Source organism: Pygocentrus nattereri, chromosome 27 (assembly GCF_015220715.1).
Source record: "Pygocentrus nattereri isolate fPygNat1 chromosome 27, fPygNat1.pri, whole genome shotgun sequence".
Taxonomy (NCBI): Eukaryota; Metazoa; Chordata; class Actinopteri; order Characiformes; family Serrasalmidae; genus Pygocentrus; species Pygocentrus nattereri.
Window position 1 is genome coordinate 23,967,255 of NC_051237.1, and position 20,510 is coordinate 23,987,764.

Below are 20,510 nucleotides of genomic sequence, written 5' to 3' on the forward strand. Positions count from 1 at the left end.
CATAACTATATGAATCTGGACTTCAAATCAAAGGTGATATAATTTTTGAAGTGAAAATACAGATTTTATTTTTCAGAAGAAAAGTGTCAATACCAGAGCCTAATTATAATTTCACTTGAATTTTAAAAATTGGATGTATATCCATAACTCGCAGATGTTCACAAACTAAGACAAAGACTAGATTTTATTAATAATGAGGAATCTTGATTTAATGTTAGTGGTTCATAAATTGGCAAAATATGTTCTGATGCTTCCAGGCCTTTCAGTTCAGAAAGCTCTGCTGTACTTTCAACATCTGTCTTCTACACTGTTCTATTCATGTTTTTAATAATGGACCAATTTATGATGTCCCTTTCATCATGTCAAGCTCCTATACAGGCTGCAATCAAATGTGTTCACTCTTTGGCACAGACAAAACAATTTATGAGAAATACGCAGCAGTTTTGTGTTTGCAATAAATATTAAATATTCACTGAAAATAGTACAATAGTTTAAAAATATATCTTCTCTTATTCAAAACTTAGTTTCAGTGCTTTGAGGATTCATTGTCATACACAGATTTCAGTCTGTAAAGATGTGAGTCTTTCCCTAACAAATCATTTTTTTGATCCTATTCCTAATCTCTTGCAGTTTCAGTCCATATACAATAGGATTGAGTAGAGGAGGAATAACTGCATTTTCAACTGACATTATCATATCAAATATATGAGGTACGTTTCCTTCAAATCTGTTGTTAATCACTTCAAAACAAGCAGTAATGGAGAAATTGATGAAAATGATAAGGTGTGGTAAGCAGGTCTGCAGAGCTTTTCTTCTGAAATCTTTTGAATTCTTTAAACAGACATCAAGTATTCTAACATATGAATAAATTATGAAGATCACTGGTGGACAAACAGCAATACCTAAAGCAGACAGCCCATATGAATTTATAACAGTTATATCTCCACAACTTAATTTAGCAACTGAATAAATGCTACAGTATATTCTGTTTAATTTAAATTTACACAGCTGTCTGTATGTTAATATTATTGATGTGGCCATTTCACAGGAAGGTATAAACCAACAGAAAAATAAGAGCTTTTTCACTGTGGACATTTTTACAAGGGTTGCATATTGTAATGGTTTACATATTGACACATATCTGTCATAGGCCATAGCTGATAACAGTGTGAACTCTGATGTAGCACAGGTATAAAGACAAAAAGCCTGAAAGAGACAGGCTCCATGAGAGAGAACTTGTTTTTCAGACAGAAAATCACTTAATAATTTAGGATAAAAGGCAGCTGTTCCAAAGAGAGCATTGCAAAGCAAAGCAGCAATGAATATGTACATTGGCTCATGGAGAGGTTTGCTTGTGTAAATGATAGAAAGCACAACAACATTACAACAAAGTATCAGAATGTAAACAGTGAGGCATATTACAAAATAAACATATCTATATTTCTCCAACTCCACATGCCCCTCCAAAGATAAATATGTAAAATTAATAGAATGATCCATCAATGTCCATTAAGTCACCCAAAGAATGTCTAAAGCTGGTCAGTCATTGTAATCTGGTTGTGCTCACACCCGTGTTTTTATGTATTCAGTCAGGCATCATAAACTCCATGCATGAGAGAGAAAACACTACTGTAACTGTACAGTCTGTGTTGAGGACAACAGCTTTGTGTCTATATTTATATATTCTCTAATGAACAGATTCCTTAGTGGTTCACTGACTAATTTACTGATTGGTGAGTGTAGCCTGCCTCTGAATAGTTATTAATTTATCACACTCCACACACAACATGCATTCCTCAGACAAAACACACTTCACACTTTCTAAAGCAAAGATGAGTCAAGGTGTTTTAAGTGGAATTGTCAAATTTAAGCAGTTAATATCCTGTATATGCCATGAACCATGATATGCAATATCATCGTTAACCGCTTAGCCCAGATAGGTAGCGGTTGGGGACAGCAGAGAATCTCAGATGACCCTGTCCACCACAAATTCCTCCAGCTCATTCCCAGGGACCCAAAGCCGCTTTCAGGCCAACTTGGAGGTGTAATCCCTCCAGCATGTCCTAGGACAACCCCAGGGTCTTATCCCGGTAGGCCATGCCAGGTACACCCCGATGGGGAGGTGTCCGGGGGTCATCTGAATCAGATGCCTGAACCACCTCAGCTGACTCTGGCTCAATGCGGAGGAGTACCAGCTCTACTCCGAGCTCCTCCCAGCTCCTCTCAGATGGCTGAGCTCCTCACTCTATTGAATAGTGTAGCCCGCCACGCTGTGAATCAAGCTCATTTCCACGACTTGTGCTTGTGATCTCTTTCTTTCGGTCATTACCCAAAGATCATGACCATAGGTGAGGGTTGGGATGTAGACCGGCCGATAAAAAGAGCTTTGCCTTATGGCTCAGCTCCCCTTTCAACACTACAGTCCGGTACAGTGACAGCATTACTGCTGCTGCCCATCCCTGCCTGCAGCCGATCTCATGATCCCTCTTCCCATCACTTGTGAACAAGACCCCGAGATACTTCAACTCCTCCACCTGGAGCAAGTCCTTTCCCCTTACCTGAAGTGGGCATACCATCCTTTTCTGGGCTATGACCATGGGCTCAGATTTAGAGTCGCTGATCCGCATACCAACCACTTCATACTCAGCTGCAAACTGCTCCAGTGTGCACTGGAGGCATCCATGTGATCCAGCCAAAAGAACATCAGCAAATAGCAGAGATGCCACCCCTGGCCTCTACACAATGTCCTCCTGACCTTGGCTGTGCCTTGACACCTTGCCCATGAATATCACAAACAGGAGTGGAGACAGTACGCAACCCTGCAATAGTCCAATGCTAACACAGTATCAGACTTGATGCTGAGTATACGAAGACCGCTCTCACTCTGGGAATACAGAGATTGTATGGCCAGGAGTAGTAGCCCAGGTACTCTACTCCTGAAGGACCTCCCACAAGATATCTCAGGGAATATGGTTGTAAGCCTTCTCCAAATGCACAAAACACATGTAGATTGGGTTGTCAAACTCCTATACCCCCTCAACAAGAGGAAAACCGGTTCATTGTTCCATGGCTGGAACGGAATCTGTATTGTTCCTCCTCAATCTGAAGTTAAACTATTGGTTGGAGTCTCCTTTCCAGCACCTTGGCATAGACATTTCCAGGGAGGCTGAGCAGTGTGATAACCTGATAGTTGGCACACACCCTCTGGTCCCCTTTTTTAAAAATGGGGACCACCACCCTGGTCTGCCAGTCCAAGAGTACTGTTCCTGAGGTCCATGCCATATTGCAGAGGCGCGTCAGCCATGACAGCCCCACAATATTCAGAGCCTTAAGCATCTCCGGACAAATCTCATCCACCCCTGGTGCCTTGCCACTGAAGAGCTTGCCAACTACCTCAGTGACCTCCACCAGGGAAATGGAGCTTGAAACCTCTGGCCTTCACTCCAATGAAGGAGTCATGTCTCCTGGATTAAGAAACTCTTCAATGTGCTCCTACCACCGACTGACAATATCCTCATTTGAAGTTAGTTTCTTCACCCCTACAGTTTGGGCACAGCCACCCTGATCACTCCTGAGTCGCTGGTCAGTTGTCCAGAACCTCCTTGAAGCCAACTGAAAGTCGTCTTCCATGGCTTCACAAACTCCTCCCATGCCCTGGATTTTGCTGCTGCCACCTTTTTCACCTGTCAGTACCTATCTGCTGAGTCAGGAGTCCTTTGGGTCATCCAGTCACTAAAGGTCTCTTTCTTCAGCTTCACGGCCTCCCTCACCACTGATGTTCACCAGAAGGTTCTTGGGTTACTGACCCGCCAGGCACCCACAAGCTTTTGGCCACAGCTATGCCTGGCAGCTTCCACAATGGAGGTTTTGAATAGTGTCCATTCAGACTCCATGTCCCTTAGCACTCCAGAACATGAGAAGCTCTCCTGAAGGTGGAAGTTAATATCATTTCAAACAGGGGCCTCCAACAATCATTCCCAGCACACCCTCACTATTCGCTCGGGTCTAACCATCAGTCTTCCCTGTCATCTGGTCCAACTCACCACCAGATGGTGATCAGTTGACAACTTATCACCTCTCTTTACCCGAGTCTCCAGAATATATGGTCCCAAGTCAGATAAAATGAAAACAAAGTCAATCATTGACCTCTGACTCAAGGAGCTCTGGTACCATGTCCACCTATGAACATCTTTGTGTTTGAACTTTGTGTTTGTTATGGACAAACTGGCACTGCACTGCTCCCCCATGGTGTACTTTGCAGGTGGTGGGCCCACATGGTCTCGCCATGTTGCCTCTTTAGGCTGAGCCCAGCCGGGTTACATGGCTTGCCCGGCCACCAGATGCTCGCTGTGGGACACTACCCCCAGGCCTGACTCCAGGAGGGATGTCCTGGTGACCCTCTCCCAGGCAGCGTACATGACATTCTGTGCCCATTTTTCATGGTGGATTTTTGGATCATGTTTGTCTGGGTCTTCGCTCCAGACCTGTTTGCCCAGGGAGACCCTACCAGGAGTATATTGCTCCTGACGACTTGGCTCTGAAGATCCCTAGACCACACAAGCCTTTTCGCCAAGGCCCCGATCCAGGAAGGGGATATGCACAATGAATTTTTAAATTGTTTTATCATTTACATCAAATTGAGTTTGCCATACCAAACTTTATGAAAGAGTTGAGTCCAGTCTGATTTTGGAAGTGTGGCCTGGTAACTGGTAGTCACAAACTTGAATGATCTGAGCCAGTTTTATAATGCTTAATTTTTTTTCAAACATTACATTTTTAAAAATATCTTTTACATTTTTCATTTTTATAACACAGAGCACCATAGCTGACAGGAGAAAATGGATTAATTGGATATGAGTGAGGAAAAAAGAATAAAAAGAAAAATAATAAGCAAATCACTATCACTATATAAGGGTCCCAGACTTTATAAAATACATTAAGGAGTGAAGCAAGCATCAAATATGTTTGGTTGGTATACACTCCATTATGAGATCACTATATTGTTAGAGCACCATCATCCAGAATGTTTTTACTAGTGACAAATATCAATACATTGATCTCATGTGTTTGATATTCACTATCACCATCTGGTGGATGAAGAAAGAAGCACACAGAATCCAGTTCTACTGCACACAGACAACAGCTTCCACTCTTCTGGGAAGCTTTCTACAAGATTTTGGTATGTATCTATGGGAATTTGAGCCCATTCATCCAGAAGATCATTTGTGAGGTCAGACACTGATGTTGGACAAGAGGGTCTTGCTCCTAATCTCCATTCTAGGTCATCAAAAAGGTGTTGGGTGGGGTTGAGGTCAGGACTGTGCAGGCCAGTCAAGTTCTGCCACACCAAACTCACCCAGCCATGCCTTTATTGACCTTGCTTTGTGTACTGGGATTCAGTCATGCTGGGACAGAAAAGAGCCTTTCTCAAACTGTTTCCACAAAGTTAGAAGCACACAATTTTCCAAAATGTTTTAGCATACTAAAAGTATTAAAATTCCCCTGTGCTGGAACTAAGCAGCCTAGACCACCAACTGAAAAACAATCCCATAGCATTATCCCTCCTCCACCAAACTTTACAGTTGGCATAATGCAGTCAGGCAGGTAACGTTCTCTTGGCAATCACCAAAGCCAAACCTGTCCATCATACTGCCCGACAGAGAAGTGCGATTCATCACTCCACAGAAAACATTTCTACTGTTCCAGGGTGCTTTACTCCATGCCATCCAGCTTTGCTTTTTGCTTTATGCTGATGTTAATGCCAAAGAATGTTTGGAACTCCTTCGACTGACTGTCGAGCTCTCCTGCTACCCGCTTCAGACCATCTGCCCACATCCCAGCTACCACCACTTGCCTTGGACTACACTGATGTTTTCATGGACTCCTAGCTGCTGTTACTACTACTACTACTACTACTACTACTACTAATAATAATAATAATAATAATAATAATACTATTAATGTTAGTAGTATAATAACTTTTGACCAGAGGAGGATGGGTCCCCCCTTGTGTGCCTTGGTTCCGCCCAAGGTTTCTTCCTCAGCTCTGAGGGAGTTTTTCCTTGCCACTCTCACCCCTGGCTTGCTCACCTGAGGGATTTTACATTCATATTAAAACTTGGTCTTTACTGGAATTCTGTGAAGCTGCTTTGTGACATCAGTTGTAAAAGGTGCTATACAAATAAATTTGATTTGATTCTCCAGGAGCCCAGCAGCCATCAGATAGCATAGACCCAGGCTCGTTCCACCTCCCCCAGAGAAGAGAAGAACAGGGACCAACTTGCTTGTCAATAAATACAATAAAAGGGGTCGTTAGGACCCTCTAACCAATGTCTCCACTTTAATTTCTGGCAGCTCACAATCTCCATGTGGCATGTGCCCACCCTGGTCCCCGACGATGACGGCCACGCGAGCCGACAGTAAGGCGGGGCCCACACATGCAGTGGTGACGAACCTCAGTGCGGATGCTGGAGAGAGAGCCATGAGTGTGGAGGGGTGGAGCGCCAAGCCAGAGCTCCCCAGATGGATGTGAGTCATGGGAGTGACGGCAGGAGGAGGAGGACGAGAAGGCTGGTGACAACCACAAGAGGTACCAGAGCAAGGAGCGAGTCCCAAGCTCTGCTGCCATGCCCCCTGTTATGCAGTGAAGCTGCTACGTTCAACCCAGGTGGCTGACTTGCCAGCTGGAGGTGATAATAAGGAGGCGGAGTGGTGAGCTCTCATTCCCTCTTGGCTCCAGTGCTCCTGCTGCCCTTAATTATAGCTAGCTGATGCTGATCTGGCTGGCAGCATAAGAACATTTAAAAATAGCTGAGAGGGACAAGCAGCAGCAGAGACTGACAGAGCTGAAAAGCTCTGTGAAAAGACTGAAAAAGCTAGAGCCAGTTTCCCTCGGCCAGATTACAGTAACCAGGAAATCACCCTGGGGGAGGGGCTCCTCAGAGAGTGCCTGGTGGCCGGGCCTTTACCCATGGGTAAATTCAGCTCAGCCTGAATTTGCTACATGGGACTACTCTCCCATGGATCCACCACCTGTGGGAGAGTCGCTTATGGGGGTCTGGTGCAATGTGGATCGTGTGGCGGCCGAAGGTGGGGGGCCTTGGCATTCCTATCCTCTGCTACTGAAACTGGCTCTTGGAACATGGAACGTGACCTCTCTGGCAGGGAGCAAAGAGCTCAAGCTAGTGTATGAGGCTGAGAGATACCAACTAGATATAGTAGGGCTCACGTCAACACATGGCAGGGGCTCTGGAACAGACTCTGTTGAGAGAGCTTGGACTTTATTCCATTCTGGAGTTATCCAGGGTGAGAGGTGTCGGACAGGAGTGGGCTTACTCATAGCTTCCCGGCTCAGCACCTGTACGTTGGGGTTGTCTCTAGTGGACGAGAGGGTTATTTCCCTGCGCCTTCTGGTCAGGGAATAGGCTCTGACTGTTGTCTGTGCTTATGCACTGAACAGCAGCTGAAAGACCCCGGCCTTCTTGGAGACCGTGGAGGGGGTACTAGAAAGTGCCCCCTGTGGGGACTCCATTGTCTTGCTGGGTGACTTCAGCACTGGGCAATGACAGTGAGACCTGGAAGGGCTTGATTGGGAAGAATGGCCTCTCCAAACTGAACCCGAGTGGTGTTTTGTTATTGGAGTTCTGTGCTCGCCACGGTCTGTCCATAACAAACACCATGCTTGAACACAAAGGTGTGCATAAGGACACCTTAGGCCACAGTTCATTGATTGACTTTGCAGTTGTGTCATCGGATTTGTGACTGTGTTTTGGACACCCAGGAGAAGAGAGGAGCAGAGCTGTCAACCGATCACCACTTAGTGGTGAGTTGGATCAGATGGCGGGCGAAAATACCGGAAAGACCTGGCAGAGTTCTGACGGTTTGTTGGGAACATCTGGCAGAGGAACTTACCAGAAAGATCTTCAAGTCCCACATCCAACAAAGCTTCGACCGCATACCAAGGGAGTCCGGTGACATCGAGGCTGAGTGGGCCCTGTTCTGTGCCTCCATCGGAGATTTGGCTGCAAGGTTGTAGGTGCCTGTCGTGGCGGCAATTTCCGAACCCGCTGGTGGACACCTTGGGTAAAGGAAGCCGTCAAGCTGAAGAAAGAGTCCTATCAGGCCTGGTTGGCTTGTGGGACTCTGGAGGCAGAAGATGGGTACTGAAGGGCCAAGCAGGTCACGGCTTCGGTGGTTGCTGAGGCAGAAACTCAGGTGCAGAGTTTGGTGAGGCCATGGAGAGAGAAGGTTCTGGCAAATCGTCAGGTGCCTCAGGAGAGGAAAGCGGGTCCAACCAACACTATATACAGTGGGGCTGTGGGGCTGCTGACTTTGACTGGGGATGTCATTGAACGGTGGAAGGAATACTTCAAAGATCCGAGCGAAGGTCTGTCCATCACTTGGGCTGAGGTAGCAAAGGTGGTTGGAAAACTCCTTGGTAGTGGAGCACTGGGGGTGGATGAGATCCACCCGGAATTCCTGAGAGCTCTGAATGTTGTAGGGCTGTCTTGGCTGATATGCCTCTGCAACATTGTGTGGACATCTGGGGCTGTCCCCCTGGAATGGCAGAATAGGGTGATGGTCCCTCTTTTTTTAAGAAAGGGGACCAGAGGGTGTGTTCCAACTATCAGGGAACCACCCTTCTCAGCCTACCCAGTAAGGTCTACTGGAGGCGTACTGGAGAAGAGGGTCTGACTGATAGCCGAATCTCAGCTATAAGTTGAACAATGCGGGTTTCGCCCTGGTCGTGGAACACTCGACCAGCTTTTTATCCTCACCAGGGTTTGAGAGAGAGAGGTTTGCTGGGTGGGGGCCCCTGCCCCCAGATACACTGCCATGTGCACCTCTGCCAGCTTTGAGGCCTCATCCAGCAATTCCGGTTGGTGGCACTGGACCCAAGATTCCATCTCCTCAGGTAAGCGAGTGGTGAACTGCTCCAGCACCACCAGGTCGAGGACCTCCTTGGAATCATGCTCTTAAGACAAGAGCCACCTCCTGCAGGAAACTCAGAGTTGTTCCACTAGCACCAAGGTCCGGTCAAACTTGTGGAGTGTCAGTGTGCGGAATCGCTGACGGTGTTGCTCCAGAGTTCAACCAACCCTCTGGAGGACCACCCTTTTCAGCTTTTCAGCTTTGTTGTACTCCACCTGCAATTGAGTGGGGAGCTGTTGGGCGGCCAGCTGGTCATCCCCCATGAGCTCCAGGAATGCTTCTGAGTGATCTTGCGGAGTCATCTTTGAGATGGAGATGGTTGCTGGAGCTGGAGTACTGGTGGTTTACAACAAACTCTGGAGAATCTTCCTGTCCGCCTCCTGGCCATGAGCCAGGACCTCGAAATGGGCCTGGTTTTCCTGCTGGACGTCCAGGAGAGCTTCATGTTGGGTCTGCTGCAGGAGGGAGAGTGCTTTAACCAACTCTTCAAGTGGTGAGGACTACATGGCGATGTCTATCAACTCCTTCCCAAGTTTCAGCACCACTGTAACAATTTTTAATGGTGGTTGGAGGAAAGACACCGGGGGAAGGGTGTAAAGGTGGAGAGCATTCTTTTATTGTCTCAAACAAAAACATTCCACTTTTCAGCCTACAAAATAAGGCATGGCATGAGGACTTTTCACTCCTTTTTCCTCTTCTGCTCATTTAGCTCCACTCAGCCGGCTTGGGTCAGCGCGGCTCTGCTCTTCACCACTCTACTTCTCTCTCGGGGCTCTGACACCTACTGAAGGTAGAGATGGCTACAAGTAGACTGGCAGAAACAAGGCACAGATGACCATAATCAGCTACTTAGCCCACTGGTTCAGTCAGACCAACTTGTCCATCATGCATTCAATGCTTGGAAACACCCTCTTCTTTACAATGTAATACTAATTTTTCTAACACATCTTAGCCACCAACTGGTATAGCATATCAACTGCCTTGGATACCATATTAACCACCTGAGATATGATATCAACCAGAGACGGAACCAGGAACTTGGCTTGTGCCAGCAGTTGTGGAGACCAGCAGAGGATCTATATTAGGTCTGCAGTTTACCTTCCTGGTAATTTTTACAGCACTGCTGTGCTGCAGACTTGTCAACAGTGGTGGTTCAGAATGTAAGTGTTAAAGCATAACATGTCCAAAACACCTATAGGTAGTTTTGCATATAGTGTCAAATCTCATGTTATATGCATTCAGTTGCAGATGCAATATCATTGCATATACAACACTAATACAGGTGTATCTCAATTTGGCCCAACTGTTTCTACAAGATGTCTCAAAGCTCCTCCTGAACTATCTGAAACATGGATATATACACACTTGACAATCTCCACCATCAGATAAATACCCACTCAGCCGAGTGTAAATAGGCTCTTTGTCAAGCTTCAACCTAATCAATTACATGCTACTGTTGTAACACTACTAACTACAAGCTTCTGAAATCTACTTCAAGAACATTTTGCCAACGTCTCCATGCAGAATTAATTTAATTGTGCACTATTTGAGTTGTTGTTTTGCAAGTACAGCCCTTAATGTTTAAATTCCTTCCCAGCATTACTATAGGAGTTAGGTCTAGGCTTTGACGCAGCCACTCCATTTCTTGACATACCACACAGTAACATAGAACAAACCAGAGCAGGTATCTTAGGTTTATGTTAGACAGGTTTATCCAAGATTTTCCCTTAATAACTGAGTGGGTGCCCCTGAATTCAACTTTAATGTAATGATACGTAAGGGTGTGCTTATTTTTTCCACATAAAAAAAATTGCTTTTATGCTTATTTTAATTGTGTAATGAACACAATTGAAATAACACAACACAACTGTCTGTCACCCTTCCTGGATTGGGGCCTTGTCATGGTGGAAGGGCTTGTGTGGTCTAGGGATCTTCAGAGCTAAGTCATTGGGAGCAATATGTAACTACGTAACCTGGCCGGGCTCAGCTTGAAGAGACAATGTGGGGGGACCACGTGGGCCCACCACCCGCAAGGTCCAGCATGGGGGACTGGTGCAGTGTTGCACAGGCAGTGGGAGATTGCAGGGGGGCCCTTGGCGGCCTAGGCCCTTGTGGCAGAAACTGGCTCTTGGCATGTGGAATGTAATCTCACTGGGGGGAAGGAGCCAGAGCTTGTGCGGGAGGTTGAGAGGTACCAATTAGATATAGTTGGGCTCACCTCCAGCCACTGTGTTGGCTCTGGAACCAAACTCCTTGATAGGGGTTGGTCTCTCTCCTACTCAGGGGTTGCACAGGGCGAAAGGCTCAAGTCCCCGGCTGGCGGCAATGCAGTTGGAGTTTTTCCCGGCGGATGAGAAGGTCACCTCAATGTGATTTAAAATTGCAGAGAGGAAAACTCTGCACCAAACAACAGGTCAGAGTATTTGGCCTTCTTGGAGTGAGTGGGTGGGGTTCTGGAAAGGGTCCCACCTACAAACTACATAGTCTTACTGGGACACTTCAATGCTCATGTTGGCAAAGACTGGGAGACCTGGAGAGGTGTGATTGGGAAGAATGGCCTGCCCAATCTAAACTCAAATGGTGAATTATTATTGGACTTCTGTGCCAGGCATGGATTGTCTATAATGAACACCAAGTCTGAACACGAGGATGTTCATAAATGTACATGGTACCAGAGGTCCTCAGGTCAGAGGTCAATGATCGACTTTGTCATTTCATCTGACTTATGTTCTGGACACTCAGGTAAAGAGAGGTGCTGAGCTGTCAACTGATCACCATCTGGTGGTGAACTGGATCAGATGGCAAGGAAAACTGATGGTCAGACCCGGTAGCCCCAAGTGAATAGTGAGGGAGTGCTGGGAACAACTGTCGGACACCTCTGTTCACAATGATTTCAACTCCCACCTCTGGGAGAGCTTTTCTCATGTCCCCGGGGAGGTAGGGGACATGGAATCTGAATGGACCCTGTTCAAAACCTCCAATGTGGAAGCTGCCAGGAATAGCTGTGCCCAAAAGCTTGTAGGTGCCTGTTGGGGCAGTAACCCAAGAACCCCTGGTGGACACCAGTGGTGAGCCATCAAGCTGAAGAAAGAGGCCTTTAGGGACTGGGTGACCTGAAGGACTCCCGATGGATGAGATTTGTCTCATCCAGGAGATGCTTAAGGCTCTCGATATTGTGGGCTGTCGTGGCTGACATGCCTGACATATTGCATGGACCTCAGCAACAGTAGCCTTGGACTGGCAGACTGGGGTGGTGGTCCTCATTTTTAAAAAAGGGGACCAGAGGTTGTGTGCCAACTATCTGGGTATCACTCTGCTCAGCCTCCCTGGAAAATCTAGGCCAAGGTGCTGGAAAGGAGACTCTGACCAGTAGTTGAACCTCAGACTGAGGAGGTACAATGCAGATTCCATCCCAGCCATGGAACAATGGACCAACTTTTCACCCTCTCTCTTGAGGGAGCATGGGAGTTTATAACCCAGTCTACATTTGTTTTGTGGATTTGGAGATGGCTTATGACTGGGTTCCCTGTGCTATCTTGTGGGGTGTCCCCTGGGAGTATGGGGTATCAGGGCTGCTACTCTGGGCCATTATATCTCTGTACTCCCAGAGTGAGAGCTGTGTTTGCATACTCAGCATTAAGTCAGACCCTTTCAGTATTAGCATTGGGCTCTGGCATGGTTCTGCCCTGTCACCACTCCTGTTCGTAATATTCATGGACAAGGTGTCAAGGCTAGACAAGGACAAGGATATTCCTATCCAGTTTACTATACATTTGTTTTTTCAAAACTGTATTTTCTGCCAAAATAAAAAAGTATAAATTCTCTGTGTTATTAAATCATGTTTCACCATGATTCACCAAATAAAAGTGAAAAGATTGAGAAATTATATTACTGGAGAAGAAGATTAAATGACAGAAAATGACACTGTTAGCCTCACTATTAATAGTTTAAGCTGAATACCAGAGAATCTTAAATATTCACTGTTATTAATTCATTAATCATAGCTTTTTTAACTGTTAAAATAATTAGGGACACTTGTAATGTTTAATTACATTTATATAATTCCATTGGATTATTATGGAGATATGGATGTAGTGGGTATAAGTATTTCATTAAATCAAACTTTCATTTTAAAAAATCATAACCGTATAAATCTGGAATGCAAACCAAAGGTCATAATTTTTGAAGTGAAAGTACAGATTTTATTTTTCACATGAAAAAAAGAAGAAAACTGTCAATACCAGAGCCTGATTATAATTTCACTTGAATTTAAAAAAATCTGAGATATATATAACCCAGAGATGTTCACAAACTAAGACAATAAAGACGATTTTAGTAATGATGAGGAATCTTAATTTACTGTTAAGTGCTTATAAATTGGCAAAATATGTTCTGATGCTTTTGTTCAGAAAGCTCTGCTGTCTATTCAAGGTCTGTCTTCTACACTATTAGAGTTTTAAAAAATAGGCCAATTTATGATGACACTTTCATCATTTCTAGCTAACATACAGGCTGCAATCAAATGTGTTTATTCTTTGGCACAGAAAAAAACAATTTATGAGAAATACGCAGCAGTTCTGTGTTTGCAATACACAAAAGCTCTCATTAAATATATGCTGAAAATAGTACAGTACAGTTTAAAAATATATATCTTCTCTTTCTAAATAATTTTCTTAACCTTATTCGAAATTTCAGTACAGTTTCAATACATAGAAAATAATGTTTCATTATTTTGTCATACACAAATTTCAATCTGTAAAGATGTGAGTCTTTCTCTAACAAATCATTTTTTTGATCCTGTTCTGAATCTCTTGCAGTTTCAGTCCATATATAATAGGATTGACTAGAGGAGGAATAACTGCATTTTCAACTGACATTATCATAGCAAATACATGAGGTACGTTTCCTTCAAATCTGCTGTTAATCACTTCAAAACAAGCAGTAACAGAGAAACTGATGAAAATGATAAGGTGTGGTAAGCAGGTCTGCAGAGCTTTTCTTCTGAAATCTTTTGAATTCTTTAAACACACATCAAGTATTCTAACATATGAATAAATTACGAAGATCACTGGTGGACAAACAGAAATAATTAAAGCAAACAGTCCATATGAATTTATAACAGTTATATCTCCACAACTTAATTTAGCAACTGAGTAAATACTACAGTATATTCTGTTTAATTTATATTTACACAGCGGTCTGTATGTTAGTATTATTGATGTGGCAATTTCACAGGATGGTATAAACCAACAGAAAAATAAGAGCTTTTTAACAGTGGACATTTTTATAAGAGTTGAATATTGTAATGGTTTACATATGGACACATATGTCATAGGCCATAGCTGCTAACAGCGTGAACTCTGATGTAGAATATGTAAAAAGACAAAAGGCCTGAAACAGACAGGCTCCATGAGAGAGAACTTGTTTTTCAGACAGAAAATCACATAATTTAGGATAAAGGCCAGCTGTTCCAAAGAGAGCATTGCAAAGTAAAGCAGCAATAAAAATGTACATCGGCTCATGGAGAAATTCATTTGTATAAATGATAGAAATGACAACAACATTACAACAAAATATCAGAATGTAAACAGTGAGGCAAATTACAAAATAAGCGTATCTATATTTCTCCAGCTCCACATGCCCTTCCAAAGATAAATATGTAACATTAGTAGAATAATCCATCAATGTCCATTAAGTCACCCAAAAATGTCTAAAGCTGGTCAGTCAGTGTAACTTTGTTTTGCGCACACCAGTGTTTTCATGCATCATAAAGTTGCATAGGAGAGAAGTTCCTGTATCTGTACAGTCTGTGCTGAGGATAATAGCTTTGTTTGTCTATATTTATATATTCTCTACTGGACAGATACAAATTCCCTAGTGGTTCACTGACTAATTTACTGATTGTTGAGTGTAGCCTGCCTACACACCCTGATTTGTCTTCTCCTTCTGTCATTGGACAAACTTTATGCAACAGAGATTATTCCAGTCTGATTGTGAAAGTGTAGAGTGGTAACTGATTGAGTCACAAACTCAAATGATCTCTGAACCAGATTAATAATGCTTAAATGTATTTATTCAAACATCATTACATTTTTTAAAGTATCTTCTACATTTTCATTTTTACAACACAGAGAAACACAAAACACATGACATGACAAAATGAATTGATTGGATAAGAGTGAGAAGAATAAAAAGAAAAACAATAAGCAAATCACTATCTGGCAAAATGTTTTCAATACATTGATTGATCTCTTGTGTTTGACACTGACAATATCATGGTATTTGACAATTGACAATAGGTCTTTCTTCTAATCTCCATTCTAGTTCATTCCAAAAGGTGTTCTATCAGGTTGAGGTCAGGACTCCGTGCAGCCCAGTCAAGTTCTTCTACGCTAAACTCACCCAGCCATGCCTTTATAGACTTTGCTTTGTGCACTGGGACAAAGTTGTGCTGGAACAGAAAAGGGCCTTTCTCAGTGTAGCTCATTTGGCTAAATGATCATCTTGTTTGTTCATTATGGGCCACCGTACATATGTGTTTTGTGTCTAGGCCAATCAGAGTGCCTTGGGTTTCTTCTGTGCAGTTTAGTCACGGTAGTAGAGCTGTGGGATGTCAGCCTCAGTAACTGGGTTCCATATTTTTCTTGATTTCTGAATAAAACTACGGGTTGTTGTTGTTAACACTTTGAAATCAACTAATTTGTGGGAATACTCTCCATATTAGGGGAATGTACCTGGCTCTGAACCCTGCTAAATTCTATGTAGCATGCGCCTGCCCCCCAGGATCCAACAATGACGCCCACGAGAGCCGGCAGGAAGGCAGGCCCAAACACTCAGCAGCAAAGGACCTTGGCAAGGATGCCGGGGAGACACCAGAGGAAGGGACGAGACCCGAGCTCCACCACCCAGGCCCTGGTCCCTGTTACGCAGCGAGGCCGCTTCACTACACTTCACATTTGACCCAGGTGGCCAGTAACGAGGAGGCAGAGTGGTGAGCTTTCATTCCCCCTCTGCTCGGTGATCTGGCTAGCAACCTGGCTGAGCCCCTTTTAAAAAGAGCAGAGAGGGAAAAGAGAGAAATAGAGAGGGGGACAAGCAGCGGAAACAAGAGGGCTGAAGACCTGAAAAGCTTGCATAAGAGACTGAAAATGGTCAGCATAGCATTGGTTTTATTTGGTTTGTGTTTATGGTGTACAAAGTAGAGATATCAATCAATCAACCTTTAATTTGACTCTGAAGTACATTGAGGGCAACCTTCATTTTCAATGTAACCGAGCATTTACAAAAACAGATATGGCTGCTGCAACTCTGAACCCTGCCTCCAGCGTCCTCCTTGAGCCCAGGGTAGCACAGGCCGTGCTACAGTCGACTACAATCAACTTTGGTTTTCTAGGTGTTTAACACTAGCATGACTGAGATTTCAGGATCCTCAGGACATCACCCCTCCTTCTTGCCAGCAATTAGCAGGACCATAGGTCAACCTTTATTATGTTAATTCACAAAAAAACACTGAGGCAGCAGCTCTGTGGTGCATTCAGTAACTACTAGTAACATGTCTTTCTTTCCCTATCTCTCTAAGTATATAAATATATAATATACTGGTTGTTGATGGTTGTTGTTGATGTAATATCTCCATATCATTATCATCAGTATATTTGATTTTCTACAGCATATTAAAAATAATGTTTTGCACTACATGTATATGTTTTCTCATTATATATCATTATAAATACCATTTTTGGATACAGTTATACAGTAAAACTAAATTGTTCCGTGTCTCAAGGGGATGTCACATGACCGCTACAAAGAAATTATGCTTCAACGATTTGTACATAACTGCAACCTGTGCCAGGACAACATGTTACAGTCGACAAGCAGGTGTTTCCTACTGTCACGGGTTTGCATCTAAACTTTACGGTGGTCAGGACTGTCCATCCGCACTCCCGTTAACCCATAAATACTCTGCGTTGTGTTCTGGGGGATCTGTGATGCATGAAGGAAAGACTCAGAGCACGGCCACTGCTGGTTTGGGTTCTTTATTATGGCTGGTGTTATCTGTCTGTATAAACAGATAGATAAACTCTTAAAGCTCTGGAGTGAACATACAGCTCAGGAGTGAACATACACACTGCTCTCTCTCTCATACACGCAGGTTATCAGCCTCCTCCTCTCAGCTAGCTATTCACAGAGAGAGCTAATTTAAATATTCTCTAAATTATATGAGCACACTTGCGTTTGTACAATAATGAGTTAGCATTCTACACATGAAAATAAAATGAAAAGAAATATGAATTTTTCATAGTGACAAAAACCAGCTCTGACATAAAACCAGCTCTGTATGTAAATACAGTTATCAGAAACACTAACTTAATAAATGCATGTTTTAAACAGTGAACAGATATAACTGGGGGAACTACATACCTGTATAAACAGATAGATAAGCTCTTAAAGCTCTGGAGTGAACATACAGTTCAGGAGTGAACACACACACTGCTCTCTCTCTCATACACGCAGGTTATCAACCTCCTGTTAGCAGAAATGCACATGGGGGGCATGAAGCCACAGAGCACATGTGTCAGTTCACTTTCAAGCTACTACACATTTACACGCTCACAACCCTGCTTCTAGCGTTTAACACTGTTTACTGCCCATTTTATGTTGTCTTACACAGAAAAATATGTGTTTTAAGCACGACCATCAGAGCTACATACCTCCTCTCAGCTAGCTATTCACAGAGTGAGGTAGCTATGGCGATGGCACCAAGCAAAGCTGCGTCTCTTAAAGGGACAGTACACAATTAACCAACTCTTTAAAATAAAAAGGTTCCCCAGTACAAATATGAAATACATGGAACACAAACAGATATTTATACAAAAATCAGGATTTGGTGGAATTTTAACAACAAAAACCAATAAGCATTTTTTTAACCTTGTTACAATACCAAGGTCCACTGTCCATTCTTACAGTACATTGCATCAAAACCCAACAAATTTGGAATTAAGTTTTGGATTGCTTCCGACTTGAATAGCAAATACATGTGCAATTCAATTCCGTATTTAGGAAAGGACCCTGATCATCCCAAGGGAGAAAGAGTGTCCAAGAATGTGGTAATGAAACTCATGGAACCATACCTGGGCGAGGGCAGAACTGTAACCACAGACAATTACTTTACATCTCTGTCACTGGCTGACAGACTGCTGAAATGTAATACAACTCTGCTTGGGACGATGAACAAGATTAGACGGGAAATTCCTCTGCAAGCAAAAAACACCAAGGGACGCAAGAGATTCTCCACGCAGGTGTACAGATCTGACGGTGCAATGCTGATGGTGTATGCCCCCAAGACAAATACAACAGTCTGTGTTCTCAGCACTATGTACCAACATGTGAAGATTTCCCACAACCGCAAAAGGAAACCGAACATGGCGTATACAGTGTGCGGTGTTCGATTACGAAATCTTTTACGAAATTACAAAATAACTATTATATAATATAATTATTTTTCCAATAAGAACAAAAAGAAATGTACAAAGAGCAAGATTCAGACTTTAGTTTTTTTTTATTATTTAGTGGGACTCTTTAGTGAAACAATCACTCTATACGTCTGCTACTATGTGCCCTTGAATTATAACTTTTGAAACATGATTCTACAAATTTTCCATTGCGCTGTAGGATCGGTAACATATACGCTCGGGTTGTAACTTCAAATTCACCTTCAAGTTGTGTCACGCTAGGTGCTTTGGGAGCTGTAGGAGCTTTCTGTGGGCATGGGGGTTGGTGCTTCCAACGCATTCCTTATCATTACCAAGACCATAGGCATTAATCGCTTCACAGCAGGGAGTGGGCTACAGGGTGGCTAGTTTCCCTTATGAAAATTTTTTAGCTTTAGTCATTCTAGCGTTAATGCCAGATTGTTTTCATCACACCATACAGCTGGGTGCAGCAGCTCATCCATGTAGGCCATCTCAATACCTCTGATCAGAAATAATTACCGTAGTGTCATTCGTGAACTTGATTATGTATTTAGAGCCATGACAGAGGTGAGACCATGAAGAGGCCATGAAGAAACACAGTCATGGTTGAACAGGGAGTACAGAAGAGGGCTCAGCACACAGCCTTGTGTTCAGGGAGATGTGAAGAAGAAGAGTTTGTTTAACTTAATAGACTAATGTCTGTCAGTCAGGAAGTCCAAAATCCAGTTGCAGAGGTGTGTTGATATGAAGCTGGATAAGCTTTAAGATCAGCTTGGAAGGGATCACAGTGTTAAATGCTGAACTGACGTCAATGAACAGCATTCTGACATGAGTTTTGACAGTCCAGGTGGTTCAGTATAGTGTGGAGTGCTGTGGAAATGGCGTCCTCTGTTGACCTGATACAGCTGTAGGCAAAATGGTGTGGTTCCAGTGTAGCAGACAGACAGGATTTCAAATGAGAAAGAACTGGTCTTTAAAGGCACTTGGAAATGATAGAGGTAAGTGTGACAGGATGGATGTCATTCAGGGCTGAAGCAGTTGAATGCTTTAGCTCTGGCACAGTAGCAGCAGTGTCGAAGCTAGTCTGAGCCAACGACTGAAAATATCAGTGAAGACCCTGGTCAACTGCTTAGCACAGGCTCTAAACACGCAACGCATACTACATCAGAGCCAGGGCCAGGTAGGATATGCTATTGTAGAAACACACCACAAGCTAAGGACACACCAGAAGAGAATGCTACAATATTGAATAAATCATGGCCAGACAGTACAACCCCAATTCCAATGAAGTTGGGACGTTGTGTAAAACATAAATAAAAACAGAATAGGATGATTTGCAAATCCTTTTCAACCTATATTCAATTCAATACACTACAAAGACAAGATATTTAATGTTCAAATAGATAAACTTTATTGTTTTTTGCAAATATTCACTCATTTTGAATTTGATGCCTGCAAGACATTTCAAAGAAGTTGGGACAGGGGTAACAAAAGACTGGGAAAGTTGAGGAATGCTCAAAGAACACCTGTTTGGAACATTCCACAGGTGAATAGATTAATTGGAAATGGGTGAGTGTCATGATTGGGTATAAAGGGAGCATTCCTGAAAGGCTCAGTCGTTCACAAGCAAGGACGGGGCGAGGTTCACCACTTTGTGAACAACTGCTTGAGAAAATAGTCCAACAGTTTAAGAACAATGTTTCTCAATGTGCAATTCATCATCTAAAGTCCATAATATCATCAAAAGATTCAGAGAATCTGGAGAAATCTCTGCAAGTAAGCAGCAAGGCAGAAAACCAACATTGACTGCCCATGACCTTCGATCCCTCAGGCGGCACCGCATTAAATACCGGCATCATTCTGTAGCGGATATAACCACATGGGCTCAGGAACACTTCAGAAAACCACTGTAAGTGAACACAGTTCGTCGCTCCATCTTCAAGTGCAAGTTAAAACTCTGCCATGCAAAGTGAAAGCCAAATATCAACACCACCCAGAAACGCTGCCAACTTCTCTGGGTCCAAGCTCATCTGAGATGGACTGATGCAAAGTGGAAAAGTGTCGTCGTCCATGATTTCCAAAAAGAATTTGAAATGTGGACTCATC

At 43.4% G+C, this 20,510-nt stretch overlaps 1 protein-coding gene and 1 pseudogene across 1 annotated transcript; both read right to left on the bottom strand.

Annotated features, from left to right (window-relative positions):
- Positions 1–588: 588 nt before the first annotated feature.
- Positions 589–1,500, bottom strand: LOC108438440 (olfactory receptor 10J5-like). The gene has a single exon (XM_017716230.2). It carries the CDS (start codon positions 1,498–1,500, stop codon positions 589–591), a length of 912 nt encoding a protein of 303 aa, XP_017571719.2.
- Positions 1,501–13,679: 12,179 nt separating this feature from the next.
- On the bottom strand, positions 13,680–14,613 carry LOC119262552 (annotated as a pseudogene).
- Positions 14,614–20,510: the final 5,897 nt, after the last annotated feature.